The sequence below is a fragment of the Aquarana catesbeiana genome, linkage group LG03, assembly GCF_042186555.1.
Source record: "Aquarana catesbeiana isolate 2022-GZ linkage group LG03, ASM4218655v1, whole genome shotgun sequence".
Taxonomy (NCBI): Eukaryota; Metazoa; Chordata; class Amphibia; order Anura; family Ranidae; genus Aquarana; species Aquarana catesbeiana.
In genome coordinates, this window is record NC_133326.1 from 52,536,680 (window position 1) to 52,561,182 (window position 24,503).

Genomic DNA, 24,503 nt, shown 5'->3' on the forward strand with positions numbered 1-24,503 from the left:
GCATTTTTATAGTACTGATCGCTGTATAAATGACAATGGTCCCAAAATAGTGTAAAAAGTGTCCGATGTGTCCGCCATAATGTCGCAGTCAAGATAAGAATCGCAGATCGCCGCCATTACTAATAAAAAAAAAAATAATAAGAAAATACCATAAATCTATCCCCTATTTTGTAGACGCTATAACTTTTGTGCAAACCAATTAATATACGCTTATTGTGATTTTTTTTACCAAAAATATGTAGAAGAATACATATCGGCCTAAACTGAGAAAGAAATTAGTTTTTTTATAAATTTTTTGGGGGATATTTATTATAGCAAAAAGTAAAAAATATTGCTTTTTTTTTCAAAATTGACACTCTTTTTTTGTTTATAGCGCAAAAAATAAAACCCGCAGAGGTGATCAAAAAACCACCAACAGAAAGCTCCATTTGTGGGAAAAAAAGGACATCAATTTTGTTTGGGTGCAACGTTGCAGGACCACGGAATTGTCAGTTAAAGCGAAGCAGCGCCGAATCGCAAAAAGTGCTTCTGATCAGGAAGGGGGTAAATTCTTCCGGGGCTGAAGTGGTTAATTATCCCCTATCTTCCATTCAAAGATCGCTCCATTCATAATTGTAGTAAGGCTTCTACTAACCCTCTCCACGCCAGAAAATTACAGCGGTGGTGGTGTGGTGAGTATAGATGGAGGAGGATTTCACCTAATGGAGGAGGCATCAGCACTAGGGACACATCCTACTGACTGTAGATGATGCCCTTTGTGTTTTTTTTGTACAACACTTACCCCTTCCTGCCCCCCCTGGCGTCCATTTAAACAATTTGGAATGCCCTGGGGGCAGGAAGGATAGGCGATCACATGACCACTGTCACAGATCTGTAGCCCGGACCAACAGCTTGGTCTTTGTGCTGAGAGCGCTCAGTGAGCATGCTCTCAGCACATAAACAACGACTGTTAAGTGGCACACATGTGTGGCATGTTGGTGTTAAAATCCACGTTTTTGCAAAAGCACATATGTGCTGGGCAGTCATAAGGAGATTAAACAGAAGGTTTTGACTGCAGTTGGACTGCAAAAAAGGATTGTCACCCTCAGAAATAAATTTTCCTCTTCTCAACCCCCCACCTCCCCATACATTTTCTTTGTTTGCATACTTTTTTATGATTCACATTCCAGCCCACCCACCGTCCTCCATTCTTGCCTAGGCGAGAATGACCTGTTGTGGTCTTGCTGCCTGGTGGGATATGTGTGTCACGTGTCCCAGGAGGCGTAAGCGGCACGTCACCCGCTGCCTAAACCTGAAAGAGGTAGTCGCCCTCCAATGTTCCAATGGTGGAATGTTCCTATTAAAGGACTGGTTAATGTAAACTAATATCTTAAATTATTTTTGTCATAAACACTACAGTGTGCTATTTATTAGTTTTGTCCCTATTCATAATAAAATTATGCACAGTAAAAATATATTGCTTTGTGTATAACAATAACAAGTATATATGATCTAACACAAAAGTGCAAACAATATATAACACCCTTAACCTATGACAGTTCAGACGCTAGCCGGGTACACCACTGATTTCTAATGTTACCGTTCCAGGATACGTAAACACGTTCATTCTGGAAATGCATAGTAAATGATAATACTTATTTACAATGTTTCCAGATTTTTATATCCATATCACAGCACAGCTCAGCTACCAGAATGAATTAGATGTACAACAGTTAATACAAGGCATTGAAGACTGCTGATAATATTTTGCCTTTAAACAGGTTATTATACTGAAGCAAAAAAGACATCCTTTTCTCCAGATCCTTTTGTACATCTTCTAGATGGATGATTCTCTGTCTGCTGGACCAAAATACAAAAATCACATTCCACCTGATGGTGTATGTTGGCATAGATAGACTTAAGCTGGATATACACTGATATTATTCCATTTAAAAAAATGTTTATTTTATTTTCTAATGGTTAGTGGGTTAAATCGATGTTCATCTTCGAAAGTAGTGATGAGACAATACCATAAAAAGTTTTCTTGTAAAAGAAAACAATATTATTAGCGCACAAAAGTGCCCGCTCCTATAGTATAAATATGGGCAATATACACTATATTATCAAAAGTATTAGGACGCCAGCCTTTAAACGCAGATGATTTTTAATGGCATCCCAGTCTTGGTCTTTAGGGTTTAATATTGAGTTGGCCCACCCTTTGCAGCTATAACAGCCTCAACTCTTCTGGGAAGGCTGTCCACAAGGTTTAGGAGTGTGTCTATGGGAATGTTTGACCATTCTTCCAGAAGCGCATTTGTGAGGTCAGGCACTGATGGTGGACGAGAAGACCTGGCTCACAGTTTCCACTCTAATTCATCCCAAAGGTGTTCTATTGGGTTGAGGTCAGGACTCTGTGTAGGCCAGTCAAGTTCCTCCACCTCAAACTTGCTCATCCATGTCTTTATGGACCTTACTGTGTGCACTGATCCAAATCATTTGGTGGAGGGGGGATTATGGTGTGGGGTTGTTTATCAGGTGTTGGGCTTGGGCTTCCAGTGAAGGTAACTCTTAAGGCGCCAGCATACTAAGACATTTTGGACAATTTCATGTACCCAACTTTGTGGGAACAGCTTGGGGATGGCCCCTTTCCTGTTCCAACATGACTGCACAGTGCAAAAAGCAAGGTCCATAAAGACATGGATGAGCAAGTTTGGGGGAACTTGACTGGCCTGCACAGAGTCCTGACCTCAACCCGATAGAACAACTTTGGGATGAATTCGAGCAGAGACTGCGAGCCAGGCCTTCTCATCCACATCAGTGCCTGACCTCACTAATGTGTTTCTGGAAGAATGGTCAAACATTCCTATAGACACACTCCTAAACCTTGTGGACAGCCTTCCCAGAAGAGTTGAAGCTGTTATAGCTACAAAGGGTGGGCCAACTCAATATTGAACCCTTTGGACTAAGACTGGTATGCCTTTAAAGTTCATGTGCGTGTAAAGGCAGGCATCCCTATACTTTTGACAATATAGTGTGTATTAGTCCATAAAAAGTCCATAAATATCCATATGTTCCTAAAGTGAACTTGCAGCAGCCATCCTAGAGTAAGCCAACTCTGTATGCAGAAAAGAGAACAAGAGAGAGAAGTCCCTGAGGCCAGCTTGGAACACACACGTGGGCGGATGTGACATCACAGTCGGGGAAGGACCAGTGTCAAAGCAAGGCTACGCGCTCAAAGCTTACTGCTCCTTCGAGAGGCCTCTCAAAGGAGCAGTAAGCTCAGAGCACGTAGCCTTGCATCCATGTGTGCATTCCAAGCTGGCCCCAAGGAATTCTGTATGTCTACACAGCATCCTTGTATTCTCCCTTCCATCTGCGGTTGACACAAGCACATCGGCGAGTCAGTGGCAGTGCCTTCTCCCCCCCCTCTCTCTTTTATTATGATGAGCTTTTCCCTTCACACATCTTGTGAGTGTTTTTAACTGTGACTTATTAAATGTTATTTTATTACTGCACTTAGGAGGCGCTTCCTTCTCTTCTTCTCTTTTTACATTTTTTTTCAAACAAATGAAATTCTAACAGTGAATGTGGTTTTTATTCAGGAAATAGTATAAATATTATAATGAGACCTGTTTAAAACGTAAATCCAGTCAAATTCTAAACCTACTCCTACCCCTGTTGCAAGCCTATTCTAACTATCCTGTGAAAGAAAAGATGTCTATATTTACCTATTATGAAGTTCAACAACAGATGCCCCATTGTAAGCCTATGGGTTATGTTATCACCCAGGCTCTGCAGCCATTGTCGCTGCCTCTCCTCCACAATGAAACCGGCACTGGGATGCGATCCTGTGACCGGAATGATGCAGGTTCAGAATAGGTGTCAGGAGCATTTAGCGCTCCTGTTCCTCATTTCAGCATCCGGGGTATTGGCTATGGCACTCTCCTGGTCTGTCTTTCTGTCCATCTGCAGGCTGATTAATGTGATCAGTCTCTGGGTGGAAACCAAGCCTGTTATAAGCCACCTAAACCCTCATTTGGATGCTTGTGATACAAAGTGATACGTGTGTTGTTCCTGATCAAGCTCCCTGTCTGTCTGCCCTGCTTTGCTAAATTGGATTTCCCTGTGTATGACTTTGGACCGGATTTTGGAATATTCCTTGAACTCAGCCTGCCTTTTACCTAGACTGTTATAGAACCACACTATCTGTCTGCTAACCGCAAGTATCTATTTGCTTTGCTCAGTTCCCATCTGCCCTGGCATGGTGGCCAGGCATTGTGTATAAGTCCTGGGGGCAACCTGAGTACCGGTAGGCCTGCTTGCCTTATGGGAAAGGGGGCTGCTATTGGAGCTATAGGAAAAGAACACAGTAGCCAGCTATAGTGTCTGACCACCTGCGTTGGGGTAGACGTGACAACAGGTAAGTATAGACATATTTTCTTTCACAGGGTTTTAGAAAAATCTTAAAATTGGGGTGGGAGTAGGTTTAGACATAGAATTTAACTGGAATTCCACTTGAATACATTTGGGATTCCATTAAAAAATCAGGTCTGGATGCAATTTTAAGGGCTTTTGAACTAAAGTTAACTCATTGATGGCAAGAGACGAAAATTTTTTCTGAATTTCGATTTGAATTTCAAACATTAGAAAGAAGTTCTAACCATGTATGGCTAGCTTAAAAGTGACCGTATCACCATCCCATACACATAAGGCTTAATGCAGCATTTACATGTGTTCACATAAAAGTAACCAATTATTTTGTAATTTCCTTTTTTTTGTTGTACATCAAACAGTGCTGCTACTTTTAAGCACTTCAGCCCTGGAAGATTTGGCTGCTCAATGACCAGGCCATTTTTTGTGATACGACACTGCGTTGCTTTAACTGACAATTGCGCAGTCGTGCGATGTTGTACAAAACAAAATTGATGTCCATTTTTCCCACAAATAGAGCTTTCTTTTGGTGGTGTTTGATCGTCTCTGCGGTTTTTATTTTTTGCGCTATAAACAAAAGAAGAACGACAATTTTGAAAAAAACACAATATCGTTAACTTTTTGCTGTAATAAATATCCCACATTTATTTTATCAAAAAAACTAATTTTGTTCCTCAGTTTAGGCCGATATATATTCTTCTACATATTTTTGGTAAAAAAAAATCACAATAAGCGTATATTGATTGGTTTGTGCAAAAGTTATAGTGTCTGCAAAATAGGGGATATATTTATGGCATTTTTATTATTTTTTTAATTTTTACTAGTAATGGCGGCGATCTGCTTTTTTTAATCGGGATTGCGAAATTGCGGCGGACAAATTGGACACTTTTGACACATTTTCGGGACCATTGACAATTATACAGCGATCAGTGCTATAAAAATGCACTGATTACTGTATAAATGTCACTGGCAGGGAAGGGGTTGACACTAGGGAGCGATCAAGGGGTTAACTGTGTTCCCTAGGTGTGTTCTAACTGTAGGGGGGATGGGACTGTCTAGGAGGAGAGAGAGATCGGTGTTCATACTTAGTATGAACACACGATCTGTCTCTACTCCCCTGAAAGAACCGGGGTCTGTGTGTTTACACACACAGATCCCAGTTCTCGCTCTGTCACGAGCCGGGCACTCGCATCGGCTCTGGGCACATGCTGTGGGCGCGTGCGTCCCTAGTGGCCAAAAGGTGAAGCGACTTAAGGTAATGTTGTTTCACCCAGCCGTGCCATTCTGCCACAGTAAAACTGTGGCGGCTGGTCGGTAAGTGGTTAATCATGTCTGGACACTTCCGGGAGTGTCAAAGGCTCTCTGTGCTAGCCTGATAATGTTGCTTGCTCACCCCAGCCCTGACGTCACCTATGATCCCGGCAGTGGTGGGGGAAGCCTTACATAATCTGTAAAGCCTGCCAGCACTGCATTTATTGTATTGGTACAGTTTGCAGGACAACACAAAAAGGAAATGACAAAATAAAGAAAGTGTCAGTTACAGCTATGTGTGTACATTTATGTTAAAGTGGATCTTCACCCTCTTCAATTACTTTACAACATTTTCCTTCTCCACTCCTCTTCCCTGTTACAGTATTAGCTATTTAAACTTTTATTTGTTCTTTTCACATACCTTTTTTGTGGAACCCAGTCCTACACTTCTGGTTTTCACATCTAGGTAAAAGGAATGCCCCCCCCCCGAAGCCTTTTGGGATGCAATCTCCTGGGGCAATCTCTGTCACAGTGCATATGCCTTAGGCAATCCCCACCACCCTGCATATGCTCTGCGGTGCTTCAGCTACAAGAACCAGGAAAAGACAACCAGCCCCCAGATGATGCAAGAAGTGAATATGGCAGCACGGGACCCAGCTTGGGGCGATGGAGCAGTGGATTGCACCAGAGAAATGCTAGATTATCTAGGTGTTTGAGTATGTTATTGAGGACAACCTAGCAGACAAGGTAAGAGGGTAGAAAACAATGTAAAGAAGTGATGAAGTTCCTCTTTAAGCTTCACATTGAATAAGAGGTGATAGGGTCACTTTAAAATGTAACTCCAGACAAAACGTTTTTTCTAGTTTTAGATTGTGGGAAGAGGAATAAGGGAGGAGGATCAAGGTGGCCATGAATAAACAGTTAAAGAAACCCTCCCCAATGGGGACCCAAACAGCTAAAAAAGTTTTATGGAGTTCTAAAGCCAGTCTATCCAAAAAAATGTTTAGATAGCATTCAGCCTTAAATACAATTAGTGCATACAACAGCTCAGCAAGTGAGATTGAAAATATATTTTGAGTTATAGAGAAATTTAAGCATGGATACCTATAGCCAAAATCTCAACTACATCTTAGGTGAAACTGACTGAAGGCCCATACACAGGATCAGGATCCAAAGTACAAACATGCATGCTCAGAACCAATGCTAAAGATCAGACAACAATAGCAGAAGTTGCCCAAAAGGTGGCGGTAAAGAGCTGAAAAAACATGTGATTTGGGGAATGTTGGCTGAAAAAGTTCTGCCGTATGTATGCAGAACAAGTTCACGGCCAACGCCCCTTTGGACAAAAATCCACGTAAAAGTCAGATGGAAGTCCGATCGTGTGTACGAGGCTTTAGCCATTTACTTTTTATGTATTTGTTAAAAAAAAAAGTGAAGGCATCCATGTTTAAACTGAACTTGTACGAATATAACAGGGAAGCATGTATTTGACACACCAAGAAGTGACAGATATCTGCAGTAGTCAGACATCCACAACACAGGAAAGTATAAAGATGCAGGCTTCCAGAAAGGTAAGTATAAATCTGCTTCTTTTTACAGGGTGGCTTTAGTTTACTCCGAAGAACACAGAAACAGGGTCACTTTAACCTTCTGCCAGTTGGATTGTTTTTTTGCTTCTGGAATAGACGTAACTTAGCAAAACCTTACAAAAGTACATTTTGTCATCACTGTGTCATCACTTTCATCACTGTCATCACCGAGAGGGTCCAGCTTAGTGGTCTTCTTCTTGGTATAAAATAGAAAACAACATTTAGAGACCAAATTATAATTATGTCTTTTCAAATAACAATGTTAACCTATATTCATTTTAATAGTGAATCCAGATGATAAGATATAAGATGGAAGATAATTAGTAGCTGCTGTGCTGGTCCAAAGGTGACTGTTGCATTACTGGTCATGTGAAGGTTTTTTTCCTCTTCTAGCATCATTTCTTTTTTGTTCTTTACTGTACCAATTTAATAATCAAGTCCAGAAATTGCATTGATCTTCCTTGTGCTCTCTGAAATCCTGTGCAGTTTCTTTGCGTGGTTATTAAATTCTGAATCTCACCATCACTGTAACTTTGAACATTCAGCATTGGCCAACATTCAGCATTCAACAGTCTACGATGATAAAACATTTATGGCTCTTTCTAGTTGACAGTGTATAATCTTTTCATTATTATTATTATTATTATTATTATTATTATTATTATTATCTAACTTTCCTTTGTAAAGCCACTTTATTTGCTCTGTATTGTGTTACCAATATTGTTTGCTTGACGTGGATGTCTTTTATAATCCCCTACTGTTCTTCTTTTGTGTTTTATTTGTTAGCATCCAATAAAAAAGTATTTAAAAAAAAAGCGTTCTGCAGATGCCAAGAGTCTGTGGACTCCGGCTGAAGCCACCCAGTGCAAACTAACAGTGGCTGGGCCAGAATGAAAAATACTGCTGTACTGACCGAATAAATGTCACATTCCATATAAAACACACATTTTCTTTGAATAAATAGAATATATTATCTATTGCGAGGCTTGCTTATACACTGTACATCACATCATACTTTTTAAGCTGATAGGCAGAATCCTTCAGATAAGCTTTCTTATTTGCAGTAGATGTCCTCTACTCAAGAAATCTCACTCTGTATATTCCAGATATGACTCCATGCCATATTTATCTGAAGGTGCATATAATGTTAGGAATACAGGTGTAAATAATGTCCAAGAGTGTTGATATTCATCTGTCAAGTTTTATTATGAACATTGCCAGCAAACTTAGCAAAGCTGCAGCCACGGCACCTATTAGTAGCCTCTTGTAGGTTACCTGGAGGAACAAGAAATTTAGAAATCATACACTTTATTAGTTGCTAATCAAGTAATAACCACTTGCCCTCTGAAGATTTCCCCCCTTTCGTGATCAGGCCATTTTTTGCTATATGGCACTACGTTACTTTAACTGAAATTATTTTTTTTTTTTGGTGGTATTTGATTACCTCTGTGGTTTTTATTTTTTACGCTATAAAAATATATTTATATATTTTGTGCTTTCTGCTATAAAACAATAAAAAATGTAAAAAATCTAATTTCTACATAAATTTAGGTCAATATGTATTATGCTACATATTTTTGTTTAAAAAAAAATCCCAATTAGCGTATATTGATTGGTTTGCCCAAACGTTATAGCGTCTACAAGCTATAGGATATATACTGGAATTTTTTTTAATACTAGTAATGGCAGCGATCGGTGACTTATAGCGGGGCTGCGATATTGCGGTAGACAGTCTGACACTTTGTGGAGACCAGTAATACTAATATAGTGATTCAAATATGCACGGTCAAGGGGTTAAAAAATCTAGGACGATCAAAGGGTTAAATGTGTGCCTAACTAGTGTTAATGTGTACACATTGTGGTGTTTTTTACTAAGGAATGTGCTGGATTTATACCCTCCACATTTCTGCTGACAGAGCTCTGCATTGTTTACATATGCAGAGCTCCATCCTGTGTCCCTCCACGACGATCAGCAGGTGCCAGCGGTCATCCATTGGTCGGCAACGACTGATTGGCTTATGCTGTGACTAATCACAGCAGAAGCAGCGTGCTCCCTATGCAGAAGTGCAGAATCAAGTATAGATATATATATATATATATATATATATATATATATACGTGAACGGCTGCCCCGTAGCAGTGAATCTGCTATAGGGCAGTCGGCAAATGGATAATATCCTTGCAAAACCAACATACTTTAGAAATGCAAAGTTGGGCTCCCAAAAGTCCAACATAATCTATTTAAAGTGATATTAAACCCACATTTTTTTAAGGGCTTTCAGCAGCTGATTTATTAACTTACTGAGTATGCAGCTTCTTTAAATTGTAATCCTTGCCTACGTTCCAGTTTAAGCTGGTGCCATGACTGCTGCCCCAGATTTCTTGTTTCGGGGTGGCTCCTTTCTCTTGCAGCATCCAATGGAACCACCTTGCATGGAAGGACTAGAATTGTCGGAAATTCTGTAGATTGGCGTGATCGTTGTGCGGCGATCTTACTCTGAAGTGGGAGCGGGTACCTGATTTTGACAGGTATCCGCTCCCCCCCCAAAAAAGTGCCAAATGTGGCAGTGGAGGGGGGGAGGGTGCGAACAAGCTGAGCTTCCACTTTTGGGTGGAGCTCCGCTTTAAGCTGAACTACTGAACAAACTACTTAACTACTACTTTAATAATACTTTAAGTTTGGTAGCGCTTGAAAATTTAAAGACCACAAGACCATACTGAGTAAACACCTTATATAACTGCTGATACAATATGCAGTCCAGCGTAATGAATTTTCAAGTTATGTAATTCCTTCCATGAGAAATCATTGTGCAGTTTTGCAAACACACTCAGCCATGCTCAAAGATATGACTCACCAGATCCTTCAACCTCAAAGGGTAGTATCAGACTCCAAGGCAGAAAGGCCAGAACAATATGTTCCCTAAGCCTCTAAGTTTTTCAAACTGATAGGTAGGTCACACAGATCTCACTATTCTGGGAAGTCACTTCAATGTGGCGCAATCATCAAAAATATCATAAAAAGAAAAAGCTCAAGAGAGTGCAAGAACTATATAAGCAATTTAAAAAAACATTTATAAAAGCCAGGATACCAGCAATAGATTTGCATGCAAAAATACAAAATAATTATTTTTCCTTTGCGATCAGAAGATCTGAGGAGTCATATCTGTGACCACTGCAGTGGGGGTCACAACGTGTCTGTTTGCAAGGCTTTAGAGTTATTTCTCATTGCAAGCATTATATAATAGGCATGTGCAATTCGTTTCGTTCCGAATTAGTTTTTTAACGAATTTCGACAAATTCTTAAATTCGGGAATATCCGAATTAATGAAAACCCGTTTAACAAATTTTTTCCGAATATTCGTAAATTCGATAAGATTGGACATTCGTAAATTCGGGCATTCGTACATTTGCAATTTACGAATGTACATTCGTACATAAGTAAATTAGTGAATTTGTAAATTTGTAAGTTCGAAAATTCGGAAATCTGAAATAATAGTTAACTAATAATAACTTAACTATTAGTAATTATTACTAGTAACTTTTAAATTATAGGTATTGTAATTTCCTTTCAAATTTGGCTGTTAGTGAACATAACACATACAAATTTATCCAAAGTTATAAAAGATCCGAAAAAACGGAATGGAACGTAATGAATTAATAATAATAAATAACAATAATAATAATAACAACAATGTTTTATTATTATTATTTATTATTAATTTGTTCCGTTCCATTTGTTTAGATGCAGCATTCGTTTTGGATAATTCGTAACTTCGGATAAATTTGTATTTGTTACGTTCACTAACAGTCAAATTTGAAAGGAAATTACAATACCTATAATTTAATAGTTAGTTACTATTTCAGATTTTTGAATTTTCGGGTTTTTGGATTTTCAAACTTCGAATTTACAAATTTCCAAATGTTCTAATTTACAAATGTACGATTTTACGAATTTACGAATGTACGAATTTACAAATGTACAAATGTAAAAATGTACGAATGTACGAATGAACGAATGTTCGAATTTACGATTGTACTAATGTACGAATGAACGCATTTACGAATGAACAAATTTACGAATCGCGATCATAACGGATGACCCGAAAAACGAAAAAAATAATAAACGAATGAAACTAAAATGAACGAATTTTTTGGCTGTGCACATGTCTATTATATAATATGAAAGTCTGTACTGAACTGTATATCATATCAGCAGTTCTTTAAACCAGTATTAAACCCCAAAACAAAAATATAATATATTGGAGCTTACAAATGGTTAAATGTGGTGGCTGCATTAGTGTCAGGAAAGCCAAGCCCAGTCCCATGTCCATTTGTGCATCTACACATGTGCATGCACAGTTGAATTGACTTTGGCGCCCAATGGCCTATTTAAGGTACTGCAGGGCTCATGATCATTGCTGAGTGGTTGTTAGCTCCTGTGACCTGTGACCAGATCCTGCTTGTTTCTGTGATATACCTGCTTTGCCTTATGACTATGCCTGATCTTGATCCCTTCGGTACCTGGCCACTGGCTTGCTGCTTGACTCCACACCTTGTTTATCCCTTCGGCTCATCTTCTGCCCATGTGATTCTGACCTCGGCCTGGCTCCTGTTTACACTCCTGTCTTTTGAATCTGTACCTCTGCTGCCCACCCGTTGCCAACTTCTGCCTGTCTGACCACATTCCTGCCTTCTTCTTCTACAAGCCTGTGATGATATTTGGAACGGGTTCCTGTTCTTCAGCTTATACATCATTGCAAGATCACTGTCTTCTGCTGGCCAGGAGTTCAGGTGCCCGTGCCACTCCGTGTCCTATCCTACCCTGTCCTTACAACAGGACAGGAGGTGTAAGGGAGAGCCCTCTCATCAGTTCAGTCTCTACCAGGAATGTGACAATTAGTTTTCTTTTTGCCTCCCAGGGCAACGTGACCTTGCCCTGGGAGGTCTCCATGTATGTGTGCCAGTCGGGCAGGACAGGGCAGAAAGTCAGTCTGGATAACTGGGAGGAAAATCAGCCAGGCGTGGCTGGTGGTAGCCGGGTAGGCTAGCATTTTATGCAAGCAGGTGGAGCTGTGATTAGTGGCCACATGGAAGCAAAAGGAGAAATGTCACGCTGTTCACTCATATTGCACTACTTTGTCATGGGACTGAGAGTTCCTGCCTGTAATGGGCTATTGTTGAACTAGTGATATCCTGCTAGTTCCTACAGGAGTAAGCAGCAGGTGCTGTGCAGTGATAAACAAGTCTGTGCAGGAGAAAGGAACAAGAGGACTTTTTGTAAATAGGGAGGAAGTTTCCCTCTGTTCATAGTTCTGCACATTTTTTCAAGTTGGGCATCCCATAATTCCCTAGCCCATCCAAGTTATCAACCCCTAATAAAACGTCAAAAAACAAACCAAAGACTGTTTTCTGTGTTAGAATGTAGTGACTCCAAGGGGGTAGGTAGTGCTACAAATGGAATACAGATCTAATTAGTGACATGGTTACGGGGAAAATTGCTATGTGCAATGGAATGCCGATCTCACTGTAGATATGGTTACTGAGCAGAGAGCTGTGTGTGTACTAATGATGAAGATCTCACTTGTGATATGGTTAATGAAAAGTAATATGTGTGTGGTGCAATGCAGATACCAATGGTAAATAAGATAAATGTGCACTGTGGGTCTAATACTCAAGAAAGGCCAATGTGTATCATGGAGTTGGTATTTTACTGGTAGAGTGAGCTCTGAAGGCAGAAACCTGGCAAATTTACAAACAGGCTGAGGAAATGTAAGGTGAATGTGCAGGGAAGGCCACGTTCACTTTATTTTACAAATAAGATCAATTTGATAGGAAAGAGCTTCTCCTATTGAAAAATGAATGTCAGGGAATGTCATTTTGTATGACAATTGTGCACTAATTTTGCTCTATAAATAGGATGAATGTTGCCTAAAGGATATTGAGGAAAATTTGAGCAAATTGGTCACAAAATTGTTTACAAATAGAGCAAATTTTGGGTGAATTGGCCATGAAATTATTTGTAAATAGAGCGAATGTTGGGTGAATTGGCCATCAAATTGTCCCCTTAGTAATAAATAAGAATAATGAAAAAAAAAATTGTGGTCACTAAAAGAACCTGAAATATGTAGGTTGCCATTGCTGATCTCCTTCAAAAAATGCTAGCTGGTTATCACTGGCTTAACAAGTTACCAGTCTAGAATATGTGTGCTGCCAGTAAAGTCAGGACATTAAGGTTACTAATATTTGCATAAGCAAAGTTCAGAAACGGCATTTTACATATTTCTCCCATTACATGTTTTCTTGAAAGTTAGTGACGCTGCAAGAGAGAAATGAGACTTACCCTCTGCTTTGTGCTGTGACGTTTAAGCGGATTTAAGTCATCTCTAAGCTTGAGATGAGCTTTGGGTTTAAGTCTCACTGGGGATTTGGTGATTTCAGGCTGTCCTTTTTGTCTCCTTACCAGCTTGGAAAGCTCTGCATGAATGGCCTGAAAGGAAACAAGTCATTGTACCAAAGTATGAGTCTAAATTACTCAAGTAAATTGCTCAAGTTTAGCAACAGTACAAATAAGGATTACAAGGATCAGATCTCACATATCCTTAAGAAAATATACTTGACTATATCTATGATGATATAGATTACAAATCTGTGATATTTCTGGTGACCACCCTAAATAATTCCAAATAATTCCAGAAATGTACATATGATGATACCCAGTACTAACAATTCCCATTAGGTACATGTAAATACTATGCCTACAGCCTACAAAGGTAGAAAGGTAGGGCAAATGTATGTAAACAGGCAAAGGGGTCCAGTGCAAGAAAATCTACACTTATCAGCCACTTTATTAGTTACACCTGTTCAATTGCTTGGTAACACAAATTGCTAATCAGCCAATCACATGGTAGCAACTCAATGCATTTAGGCATCTAGATGCGGTCAAGATGACTTGCTGAAGGTCAAACTGAGCATCAGAATGGGGAAGAAAGGGGATTTAAGTGACTTTGGACATGGCATGATTGTTGGTGCCAGACGGGCTGGTCTGAGTATTTCAAAATGTGCTGATCTACTGGGATTTTCATGCACAACCATCTCTCGGGTTTACAGCGAATGGTCCAAAAAAGAGAAAATATCCAGTGAACTGCAGCTGTGTGGAGGAAAATGCCTTGCTGATGTCAGAGGTCAGAGGAGAATGGGCAGACGATGATAGAAAGGCAACAGTAACTCAAATAACCACTTGTTACAACTAAGGTATGCAGAATACCATCTCTGAATGCACAACACATCGAACTTTGAAGCAGAATACAGCAGCCGAAGACCACTCCTGTCAGCTAAGACAGGAAACTAAGGCTGTGATTTGCACAGACTCACCAAAATTGGACAATAGAAGATTGGAAAAACGATGCCTGGTCTGAAAAGTCTTGATTTCAGCTGCCACATTCAGATGGCAGGGTCTTTATTTGATGTAAACAACATGAAAGCATGGATCCATCCTGCCTTGTATCAATGGTTCAGGCTGGTGGTGATGTAATGGTGTGGGGGGTATTTTCTTGGCACACTTTGGGCCCCTTAGTACCAATTGAGCATCGTTTAAACTCCACGGCCTACCTGAGTATTTTTGCTAACCATGTCCGTCCCTTTATGACTACCGTGTACCCAGTGGCAGCCCGTGCATTGTGGGTGCACGGCGCAGCCGCCCCCCTAACACCTCCGCTGCCCTCCCTATCCATGTGCCCGGCGGGGATAGGCAGGGCGTGTGTATTTTGAAGCATGTGATTAGAACCAGAGGCTCTAATAGGGTCCAAAATAGGGTGGGCTCGGGGTGCAGAGCACTGCGTCCCGATCCCACCCTGTTGTGTGATGGTAACGAATACATTTCCGCTATTTTCACACTATCGTTTCTCCCGCCAATCAGAAGGCAGGTCAGTGAGACCTGTCTCCTGATTGGCCAAAGCGTCAGGCAATCCTATTGGATGCCTAGCTTTGGAGGAACAGGAAGAAGACACACGGCTGCGGGAGTAGCAGACACTGGAGCTGCTGCCCACATCCCATCCCGGGAGAGGAGGAGAGGACACCGCAGGACGCCAGCCATAGATTGGGTAGGTGCCGCGAGATGCTGTCGTTCTGGGGGGCGGTTGATGTCAGTGTCACACCGTGGTCTGCGGGGGGGGGGGGAATGTGGCTGGTGTGTGTCATGCCGCAGTCTTCCAGGGGGGATGGGATGCTGCTGTCAGTGCCACCCCCCAAAAGAAAAATATACTAGCTGCCACTGAGTGTAGCCATCTTCTGATGGCTACTTCCAGCAGGATAATGCACCATGTCACAAAGCTCAAATCATCTCACCACTGGTTTCTTGAGCATGACAATGATTTCACTGTACTCCAATGGCCTTCACAGTCACCAGATCTCAATCCAATAGAGCACCTTTGGGATGTGGTGGAAAGAGTGATTTGCATCATGGATGTCCAGCTGACAAATCTGCAGCAACTGCATAATCCTATCATGTAAATATGGACCAAAATATCTGAGGAATGTTCCCAACACCTTGTTGAATCTATGCCAGGAAGAATTAAGGCAGTTCTGAAGGCAAAAGGGGAGTCCAACCCGGTACTAGCAAGGTGTACCTAATAAAGTGGCCGGTAGAGATAAGGAATTTTGACTTTTCACTGATCTTTATTTGCTTTATTATAATTCTGTGTCTATGATTCAGAAGTATTGAACCAGACAATGGGGTTTATTAACTAGAACTGGAAAGTGCAAAATCTGCTGCAGCTGTGCATGGTAGCCAATCAGCTTCTAACTTCAGTTTGTTCAAGTAAGCTTTGACAATAAACCTGGAAGCTGATTGGGTTCTATACAAAGCTGCAACAGATTATGCACTCTCCAGTTTTAGTAAATCAACCCCATAGCCTTGTAGATCAGGAATCACAGCCCACATACTACTTTTATGATAGGTATACCAGGGAATGCATGTCAAGATACAGATTTTTCCAAAATTACCCCACAGTTAAAGAGGAACCTTACTTCTCTTAATTGTTTTGCTCCTTGTACCTTGATAGCTGAATTGTACTTAAACATACTCACCAGCCCAGTGAATCCAGCGTTGTCTAGGGTCAGCTTCTGCTTTGTCTCAGCACTCCAGGTCCTGTGTTGCCATCTTCTCTTCTAAAGTCATAAAAGGAGACTGGTTGTCTTTTCTGGGTTCTTTAAATGACCCCCCTGATGACGAATGGCGCTGCATGCGCAACGTGGCAAAGATTGTCCCAAAGCCTCCTCAGATACCTGATGTCTGTATCCCTGGAGGCTTCTGGTGCGGGGGAGGTGACACCAATCTCACCTAGTTGAGAAACTAGTAAAAAAAAACTTGAAGCCCCTGCAAAAAATCAAAATCAAATTGTGTATGGTGGAGAGATCATAGTTGGATGTGAACATCTGCTTTAAGTAAATTGGTGATATAGCAGAAGGGCAATCAGCATGTACAATCTGGCTCATAGGTAACATAAAACCTATTTTGGCTACCCCAAAGCACCCTCCCTATGTTGAGGGCATGTGGCCTGGTACGGTTCGGGGGGGGGGCACTTTCTCGTCCCCCCCTCTTTTCCTGTGGCCTGCCAGGTTGCGTGCTCAGATAAGGGTCTGGTATGGATTTTTGAGGGGACCCCCATGTCATTTTATTTTTAAATTTTGCTGTGGTGTTCCCATTAAAATCCATACCAGACCCTTCAGGTCTGGTATGGATTTTGAGGGGGACCCCTACGCCATTTAAAAAAAAAAAATTGGCGCAGGGATCCCCTTAATATCCATACCAGACCTGAAGGACCTGGTATGGAATTTGGGGGGACCCCCACGCAATTTTTTTTAAATTTTGGTTTGGGGTTCCCCTTAATATTCATACCAGACCCAAAGGACCTGGTAATGGACTGTGGGGGATCCCATGCCGTTTTTTTCAATGACTTTTATCTGTATTGCCGGGACCGACAATTCATTATAGCCACTAGTACTTTTAAATTACTTTTTTTCCTTTAGAAATGTCATTTTGTGCAGCGACTGTTCTAAACACGGGAAAAATGTGCCACTTTACAGGCAAATTTAAAGGACTATTTGACTTTTATTGTTTCACTTTAAGCATTATTCACTTTCACTTTAAGCATTATTAAAATCACTGATCCTGAAAAAACAGCCTTTTTAAAAAAAAAAAATTTCATTGATACATGTCCCCTGGGGCAGGACCCAGGTCCCCAAATACTTTTTATGACAATAACTTGCACATAAACCTTTGAACACTTTTTTCATGTTAATGTCCCATAGACTTTACAGTGTTCCAAATTTTCCCCAAACACCGCATATTGTTCGGTGTTCACAGAACATGCGAACAACCAAAGTTCGGCCCGAACTTACGCTCAGGCCGAACCGTTTGCCCATCCCTACTCCCTACACTCTACTTTTATATTGTCAATGGAGGGAGCCACACAACAGACCCTCCAGCAAATAACACATGTGTTCTTTCATTTCCCAACTGCTTCTCATTTTAAACTTGGATCACTTGGTGATCTACTTACTACAATTTGGTGCTATCAACAGCTGGCCCTCAGCTCTAGATATGGGAACCTCTAGAGTAAAACAAGAAAAAAAATCTGCAGCTTCTGGTAATTTATAATACAAAAAAAGTTTTTTTTTTTTTTTTATAAAAAATAGTTTATTCGTTGGATATAATACTGTAATGGTGTAATGATAAAAAAATACATACATTTTCTTTCTAGGATTGAAATATTTTGCTGTGTCTTTTTTGAATTTTAAATTATACATATATTAAAACATGTTACATGAACATCAAAGCATTAATAAATCTCCAAAAGTAGTAGGGCCCTTTGGGTGACTTATGTTTAACATGTGTACCACATGCATAACGTGTAATTCCCTTTAACAATGGGATTTTAAAACTTCACACAAGCCTGACATGGCCTTTTTCTCCATAATTATCACCCCTTTAGACATTTTTATTCCTACCTTCTGGGCCTCCCTTTGAACAGAAGAAATATGAGGGCTACCATCACTGAACTTTCCTTCTGATGAAGCTAGTTGCCTGGCTGCCCTGCTGACCCTTTGTTTTCAATATTTTGAAATGCTGACCTTAATACAGATCTAAATGAGGAGTTCTGACTTTTTTCTGACTTTCCAGACTGCATACTTGCATAGGTCAGCAACTCAGAAAGTATTAATGATAACAGGTCAGCATAACAGCCAATCATCTGGTATTGTCAGTAAGATGGCAGCCCAGTATTTCTGTCATGACGGGTTCACTTTAACCTCCCTGGCGGTATGATTATGTCAGATTTTTGATTCTGAAAGCGGTACATTGTTTTGCATGGAAATTTGGCGTTTTATATTGTAGGCCTGTAATTCTTAGGAATAACACACTTAAATCTGTCCAAACAAGACATTCCGGGTATGATAAAGTTTGAAACAGGAAATCATAAATTATAATATAATAAATAACTATAAATAATCATAACAAATAATAATATAATAAAAGAAATTTATTCAATAATGTAATCGAATCAAAAACACTGAAATTTGCTCAGAATTGTCGCTGTCATTACTTTCAGCGTCTGAAGACGAATTTCCCCACAAATCACCATCGCTCAATTCTGCAAGTGATTCCAATTTACTATCGCTGTTTTCTAGCTGGTCTAAAACTGCTTTTGATGTAAAGGGACATTTCTTGGTTGCTATGGACAATCTCCAGTTTCCAGGCAGAAAGAACAGTATATATAATATAAAACTGCATGCAGGGCACTGGACAAAGCACTGGGGACAAAAGGGATGTGAAATAAATTGATACAGTAATGTAATCTATAAGATTACAGTGTACTGTATGTATTGTGTGTTTTTCACTTTTTGAATTTGGCGCCGTGCTCCGTCCACGTGCGTCACGACGCTCGCAGGGAACGGAGCCCGGCGCTGTGATACATCGAGCGGAGGACACGGCTCGCACACACAGCGGGGAGACATTTGCGGGATCCTGGGGACAAGGTAAGTAACTTTGCCTGGATCCTGCGATGTAATCCCAAGTGTGGCTCGGGGTTACCGCTTTTGTTGAAAATTCACCCCGAGCCACACTCGGGAATACCGTCAGGGAGGTTCAAACTCTTGCCATCTGTCATGCATTTTTTTTTTTTGTTTTTGATCCACGTCCATTTCTTCATGATATCCCAATACTACTATTCATAGCTCATGAATAACTAACTATAAACTATAACTACTTAACCTCTGGAAAGTTTACTCCCTTCATGACCAGACCATTTTTTGCGTTACGGCACTGCGTTATTTTAAATGACAATTGCTCAGTCATGCGACTCTGTACCCAAATAAAATGTATGTCCTTTTTTTCCCAACAAATAGAGCTTTCTTTTGGTCATATTTGATCACCACTGCGTTTTTTATTTTTTGCGCTATAAACAAAAAAAGCAGACAATTTAAAAATAAAACCTTTTTTACTTTCTGCTCTAAAACATATCCAATAAAAAAATGTAAAAAAAATCTAATTTCTTGATAAATTTAGGCCAATATGTATTCTGCTACATGTTTTTGGTGAAAAAAATGCCATTAAGTGTATATTGATTGGTTTATGCAAAATGTAAAGGCGTCTAAAAACTATGGGATATATACTGAAATTTTAAAATTTTTTTTTACTAGTAATGACGGCGATCAGAGACTTATAGAGGGACTGCGATATTGCGGCAGGCATTCGGCACTGTCACTGTACTAATGACACTGGCTGGGAAGGGGTTAAACATCTAGGGCAATCAAAGAGTTAAATGTGTGCCTAGCCAGTGTTTTACCACACTGTGTTAGAAAATCTATTACTTTCACGCTGACAGGACAGGGATCTGCATTGTATAGGCATGCCGACCATATATGTAAGTTATACGGTCGGCAAGCGGTTAAAGCAGGGGTTGCCGACCACCAGGCCACGGCCCACTACAGGGCCATGGCCTCTCATCAGCCGGGCCGCAGGTGCGGCAGGGGAGCGGACGGCATGAGAGAGCCGGGTGGATCAGAGAAGCGGCTGGTGAGCAGAGATGACATCATCTCTCTCTGCCTGCCCCGCATCTCACTCTCTCTGTGGCAGACAGCACTCTGGTGGCAGGCAGGTGACATTCCTCATCTGGTGGCAGGCAGGTGACATTCCTCATCTGGTGGCAGGCAGATGACATTCCTCATCTGGTGGCAGGCAGGTGACATTCCTCATCTAGTGGCAGACAGGTGACATTCCTCATCTGGTGGCAGGCAACATGGCAAGTGACATTCCTCATCTGGTGGCAGCCAGGTGACATTACTCATCTGATGGCAGGCAGGTGACATGCCTCATCTGGTGGCAGGCAGGTTTCATTCCTCATCTGGTGGCAGGCAGGTGACATGCCTCATCTGGTGGCAGGCAGGTTTCATTCCTCATCTGGTGGCAGGCAGGTGACATGCCTCATCTGGTGGCAGGCAGGTTTCAATCCTCATCTGGTGGCAGGCAGCGTGGCAAGTGACATTCCTCATCTGGTGGCAGGCAGCGTGGCAGGTGACATTCCTCATCTGGTGGCAGGCAGCGTGGCAGGTGACATTCCTTATCTGGTGGCAGGCAGCGTGGCAGGTGACATTCCTCATCTAGTGGCAGGCAGTGTGGCAGGTGACATTCCTCATCTGGTGGCAGGCAGGTGACATTTCTCATCTGGTGGCAGGCAGCATGGCAAGTGACATTCCTCATCTGGTGGCAGGCAGCGTGGCAGTTGACATTCCTCATCTGGTGGCAGGCAGTGTGGCAGGTGACATTCCTCATCTGGTAGCAGGCGACATGGCAACTGACAATCCGCATCTGGTGGCAAGCGACGTGGGAAGTGACATTCCGCATCTTGTGGCAGGCAAGGTGGCAAGTGACAATCTGCATCTGGTGGCAGTAGCGACATGGCAAGTGACATTCCGCATCTTTTGGCAGGCGACGTGGCAAGTGACAAACTCAGAGCTCCCGCTGATTCTGTATTACTGTGAGTTGAACTATTTCATTTTATATTACAATGTAATAATAGAAACAATGCGCTTCCATTATCCTGACACCATGGTGCCGGGATGATTGAAGCGCCAACACCAGCCACTGCCCCAACAAATTGCCAATGAAAAATCGCATACCCCCGCGCACACAGGGGTGGAGTTACTAAAGGCAAATAGACTGTGCACTTTTTCATTGTCCACAGAGCTTAGTAAATGAGCTGAAGTTCTGCTTCCATTTCCATCATCCAATCATGTGCAAGCAAAAATTTTTTTTTTTTTTCTTGCACGTGATTTGGTATTCTCTACAAAGTGAAGCTTTACCACATTACATTTACTAAGGAAAATGAGTGAAACTGCACTTGCAAGAGGTGCACAGTCTATTTGCCTTTAGAAAATCAACCTCACAGTTTGAAATTACATTTGTCTTGTTTGGTTGAGCTTTATGTGTTAATATTAATATTATTCTGTGGGCAGAAATAATGAATCCATAGACGCAATCATTTTTTTGTTTCCTTCTTTAGAAAGTCTGACTCATTCATGGCTCTAACTTATTAAGTAAAATTGTAATCAGTCTGTGAGGATATAAATGTAGATGATGTAAATGGAAACAAAGTAACAATACATGGTGGAAGTATCCAAACCAATTATCTCAAATTAAATACTATTTTTATACTGTGGTACGTATGTATAGGGGCATGGTCTGGCCATGCACACATGAGGACATTTGGAGAAGGGCTCCCGCTCTGCAACAAGACTTCAATCCAACAAGACCTTTTCCTACTCTATGATTATGCCTGGCCTGGGAAAAGAAAGGGCCCCCCAAACCCACAAACAGAGAATACAAAAAGGAGTTATCAAATGCTTCTTCCTAGGCTGCAAGAAGATGGATGGGGTGGCAGCTCCCAAAATGGCACGTGCTGCACAAGGCTCCGATAGAATATTTGAGGCGATAGAATGTTGGCCACACTTAAGCCTCGTACACACGATCGAATTTTCCGACGGTAAATGTTGGATGCCAGGCTGTTGGCGGAAAATCGACCGTGTGTATGCTCCATTGGACATTTGTTGTCGGACTTTCTGCCAATAAATGTTGGCTAGCATGTCTTCAAATTTTCCGCCAACTAATGTGTGTTGTCTGATTTTCCGAGCGTGTGTACACAAGTATGTCGGACAAGTCCAAAGTACAAACACGCATGCTCGGAAGCAGAAGCGGTCGGTCTTGTAAACTAGCGCTCGTAATGGAGAATTAACATTTGTGACGTGACAAATTATGAAATCTCCAAATGCAGCGCATGATTCTCTTCTTCTTTAATGGGATAATAATGAAGCTGCTTTGCTGGTGATACTGATGGAGTTATTGCAAACAAATTTTCAAAGGATTTTTTTTTCTAGTGATATCAAGAATAATATTATGGGTTTTTTTTATTATTTTTATTTGTGCAAGTTACCACAACACCATTATCCTGTAGTTTATAAAATCAAAGATACAAAGTATGTTGGTGTCCCTTGTCAATTTTACATTGTATTTTTTCAAATGTAACTTCCTACTCCCAAACTGTCATTTGAATTAAAACACATAGCCAAGTATTATTCTCCACCATTTTTTTTATTGTGCATTAAAAATAAAATTAGACAAGCTATCTGCTAATAGAACTTAACCAAAAAGTGCATTCTATGCATCCAAAAATATAGAAAATATACCAAATCAAATCATTATTCAACCAAAAAAAAAATGTCAAAGCAATAACTCCAGAGCCAATAATAAATAACGCGTTATTTCCTCCGATTCCACAACATGTCTGGTTGACGAACGGCCGTTCAGAAACGAACTGAAAAGCACAAACTGAAAAGCGCTAAATGAAAAGCGCTAAATGAAAAACGCAAAAAGAAAAGCGTGAATGAATCCTTACCAAACTTCTACTAACATGAAATTAGCAAAAGGAGCCCAAAGGGTGGCGCTAAAGAGCTGAAAAACCACGTAGTACGTCTAGTAAGTCACCACGTTCGTAATTGTTGGCCAACATTTGTGTGACTGTGTGTATGCAAGACAAGTTTGAGCCAACACCCTTCGGACAAAATTCAACGGTTTTGTTGTCGGAAAGTCCGATCGTGTGTATGTGGCTTTACAGTGTGAATTCCCTTTTTCATCCCCACAACACTCCTCTGTTAGAGTTTCACATGGCTGTGGGGAGAAGGACATTTATGCAATAGGTGAGGACTACGCCAAAAACTCAACCAAGAGAGATTTAAAGTGATACTAAAAGATACATTTTTGGGGAGTTAAAATAAAAAAAAGACGTTATACTTACCTGCTCTGATCAATGATGTAAGACAAGTGGTCCTCTTTGACAATCCTCTGCTAGTGCTGACCGCTCCTCACTCCTCTGGGTGCCTCCTGAGCAAGCTGGGTGCTATCTATGGAGGCACCTGTGGAACACACACAGCATCAGTAAGCCTTGCCCCCTCTCACTCCACACAGGAGGTTGACCGACAACAGCAGGAGACTATGGCTTCCACTGCTTCCAGTGTCTTCTGCGAGACCAGACAGGGAGAGGAGCGTTCCTGCAGCCTGGACAGCACTGGATCGGTGACAGGTGTCAGGCGAGTTTTTACCTTAATGCAGAGAATGCATTATGGTATTAAAATGTTTTGACTTTACAAACCAATTTAAAGTGATATTAAAGGCTACTATTTTTTTTAAACAAACTGTAGTCATATAGTAAAGGAATGAGGAGTGATAATAATTATTATAATTATTGTTGTTGAGACAAGAGTTCGCTAGCCGATATGGAATGCAAAACTTCTCTATCCAAACAGCGGATAATTCCTGCAGCAACTCGGTTCATCCAGAGAGATGCATTTATTTAGACTTCAGAACAGCCAACAGAGGTACAGACAAAAAGGAGGAGCAAAAGTGGGACTTTAACCCTGTCATGACTAAGCCTATTTCTGACATTTGCTGTTTACAAGTTAAAATCTGCATTTTTTGCTAGAAAATTACTTAGAACCCCCAAACATGATGTATATTTTTTTAGCAGAGAATCTAGAGAATAAAATGGCGATTGTTGCAATATTTTATGTCACACAGTATTTGTGCAGCGGTCTTTTAAACGCAACTTTTTGGGGAAAAAAACTACACTTTCATGAATTTTAAAAAAACGAAACAGTAAAGTTAGCCCAATATGTGCATTTATTAATTTTTCCCAAAAAGGTGAA

At 40.9% G+C, this 24,503-nt stretch overlaps 1 protein-coding gene across 1 annotated transcript in view; it reads right to left on the minus strand.

Annotated features, from left to right (window-relative positions):
* Window positions 1–5,898: 5,898 nt before the first annotated feature.
* The window catches only part of LOC141131363 (peptidyl-prolyl cis-trans isomerase FKBP8-like), a 75,178-nt gene continuing 56,573 nt past the window's right edge, over window positions 5,899–24,503 (minus strand). Inside the window, exons 7-8 of the mRNA XM_073618527.1 lie at window positions 13,591–13,737; window positions 5,899–8,525 (exon numbers count right to left, since the gene is read on the minus strand). Of these exons, the coding sequence (XP_073474628.1) occupies window positions 8,439–8,525; window positions 13,591–13,737 (234 nt within the window). The 3' untranslated portion in view covers window positions 5,899–8,438. The remainder of the gene's footprint in view (window positions 8,526–13,590; window positions 13,738–24,503) is intronic.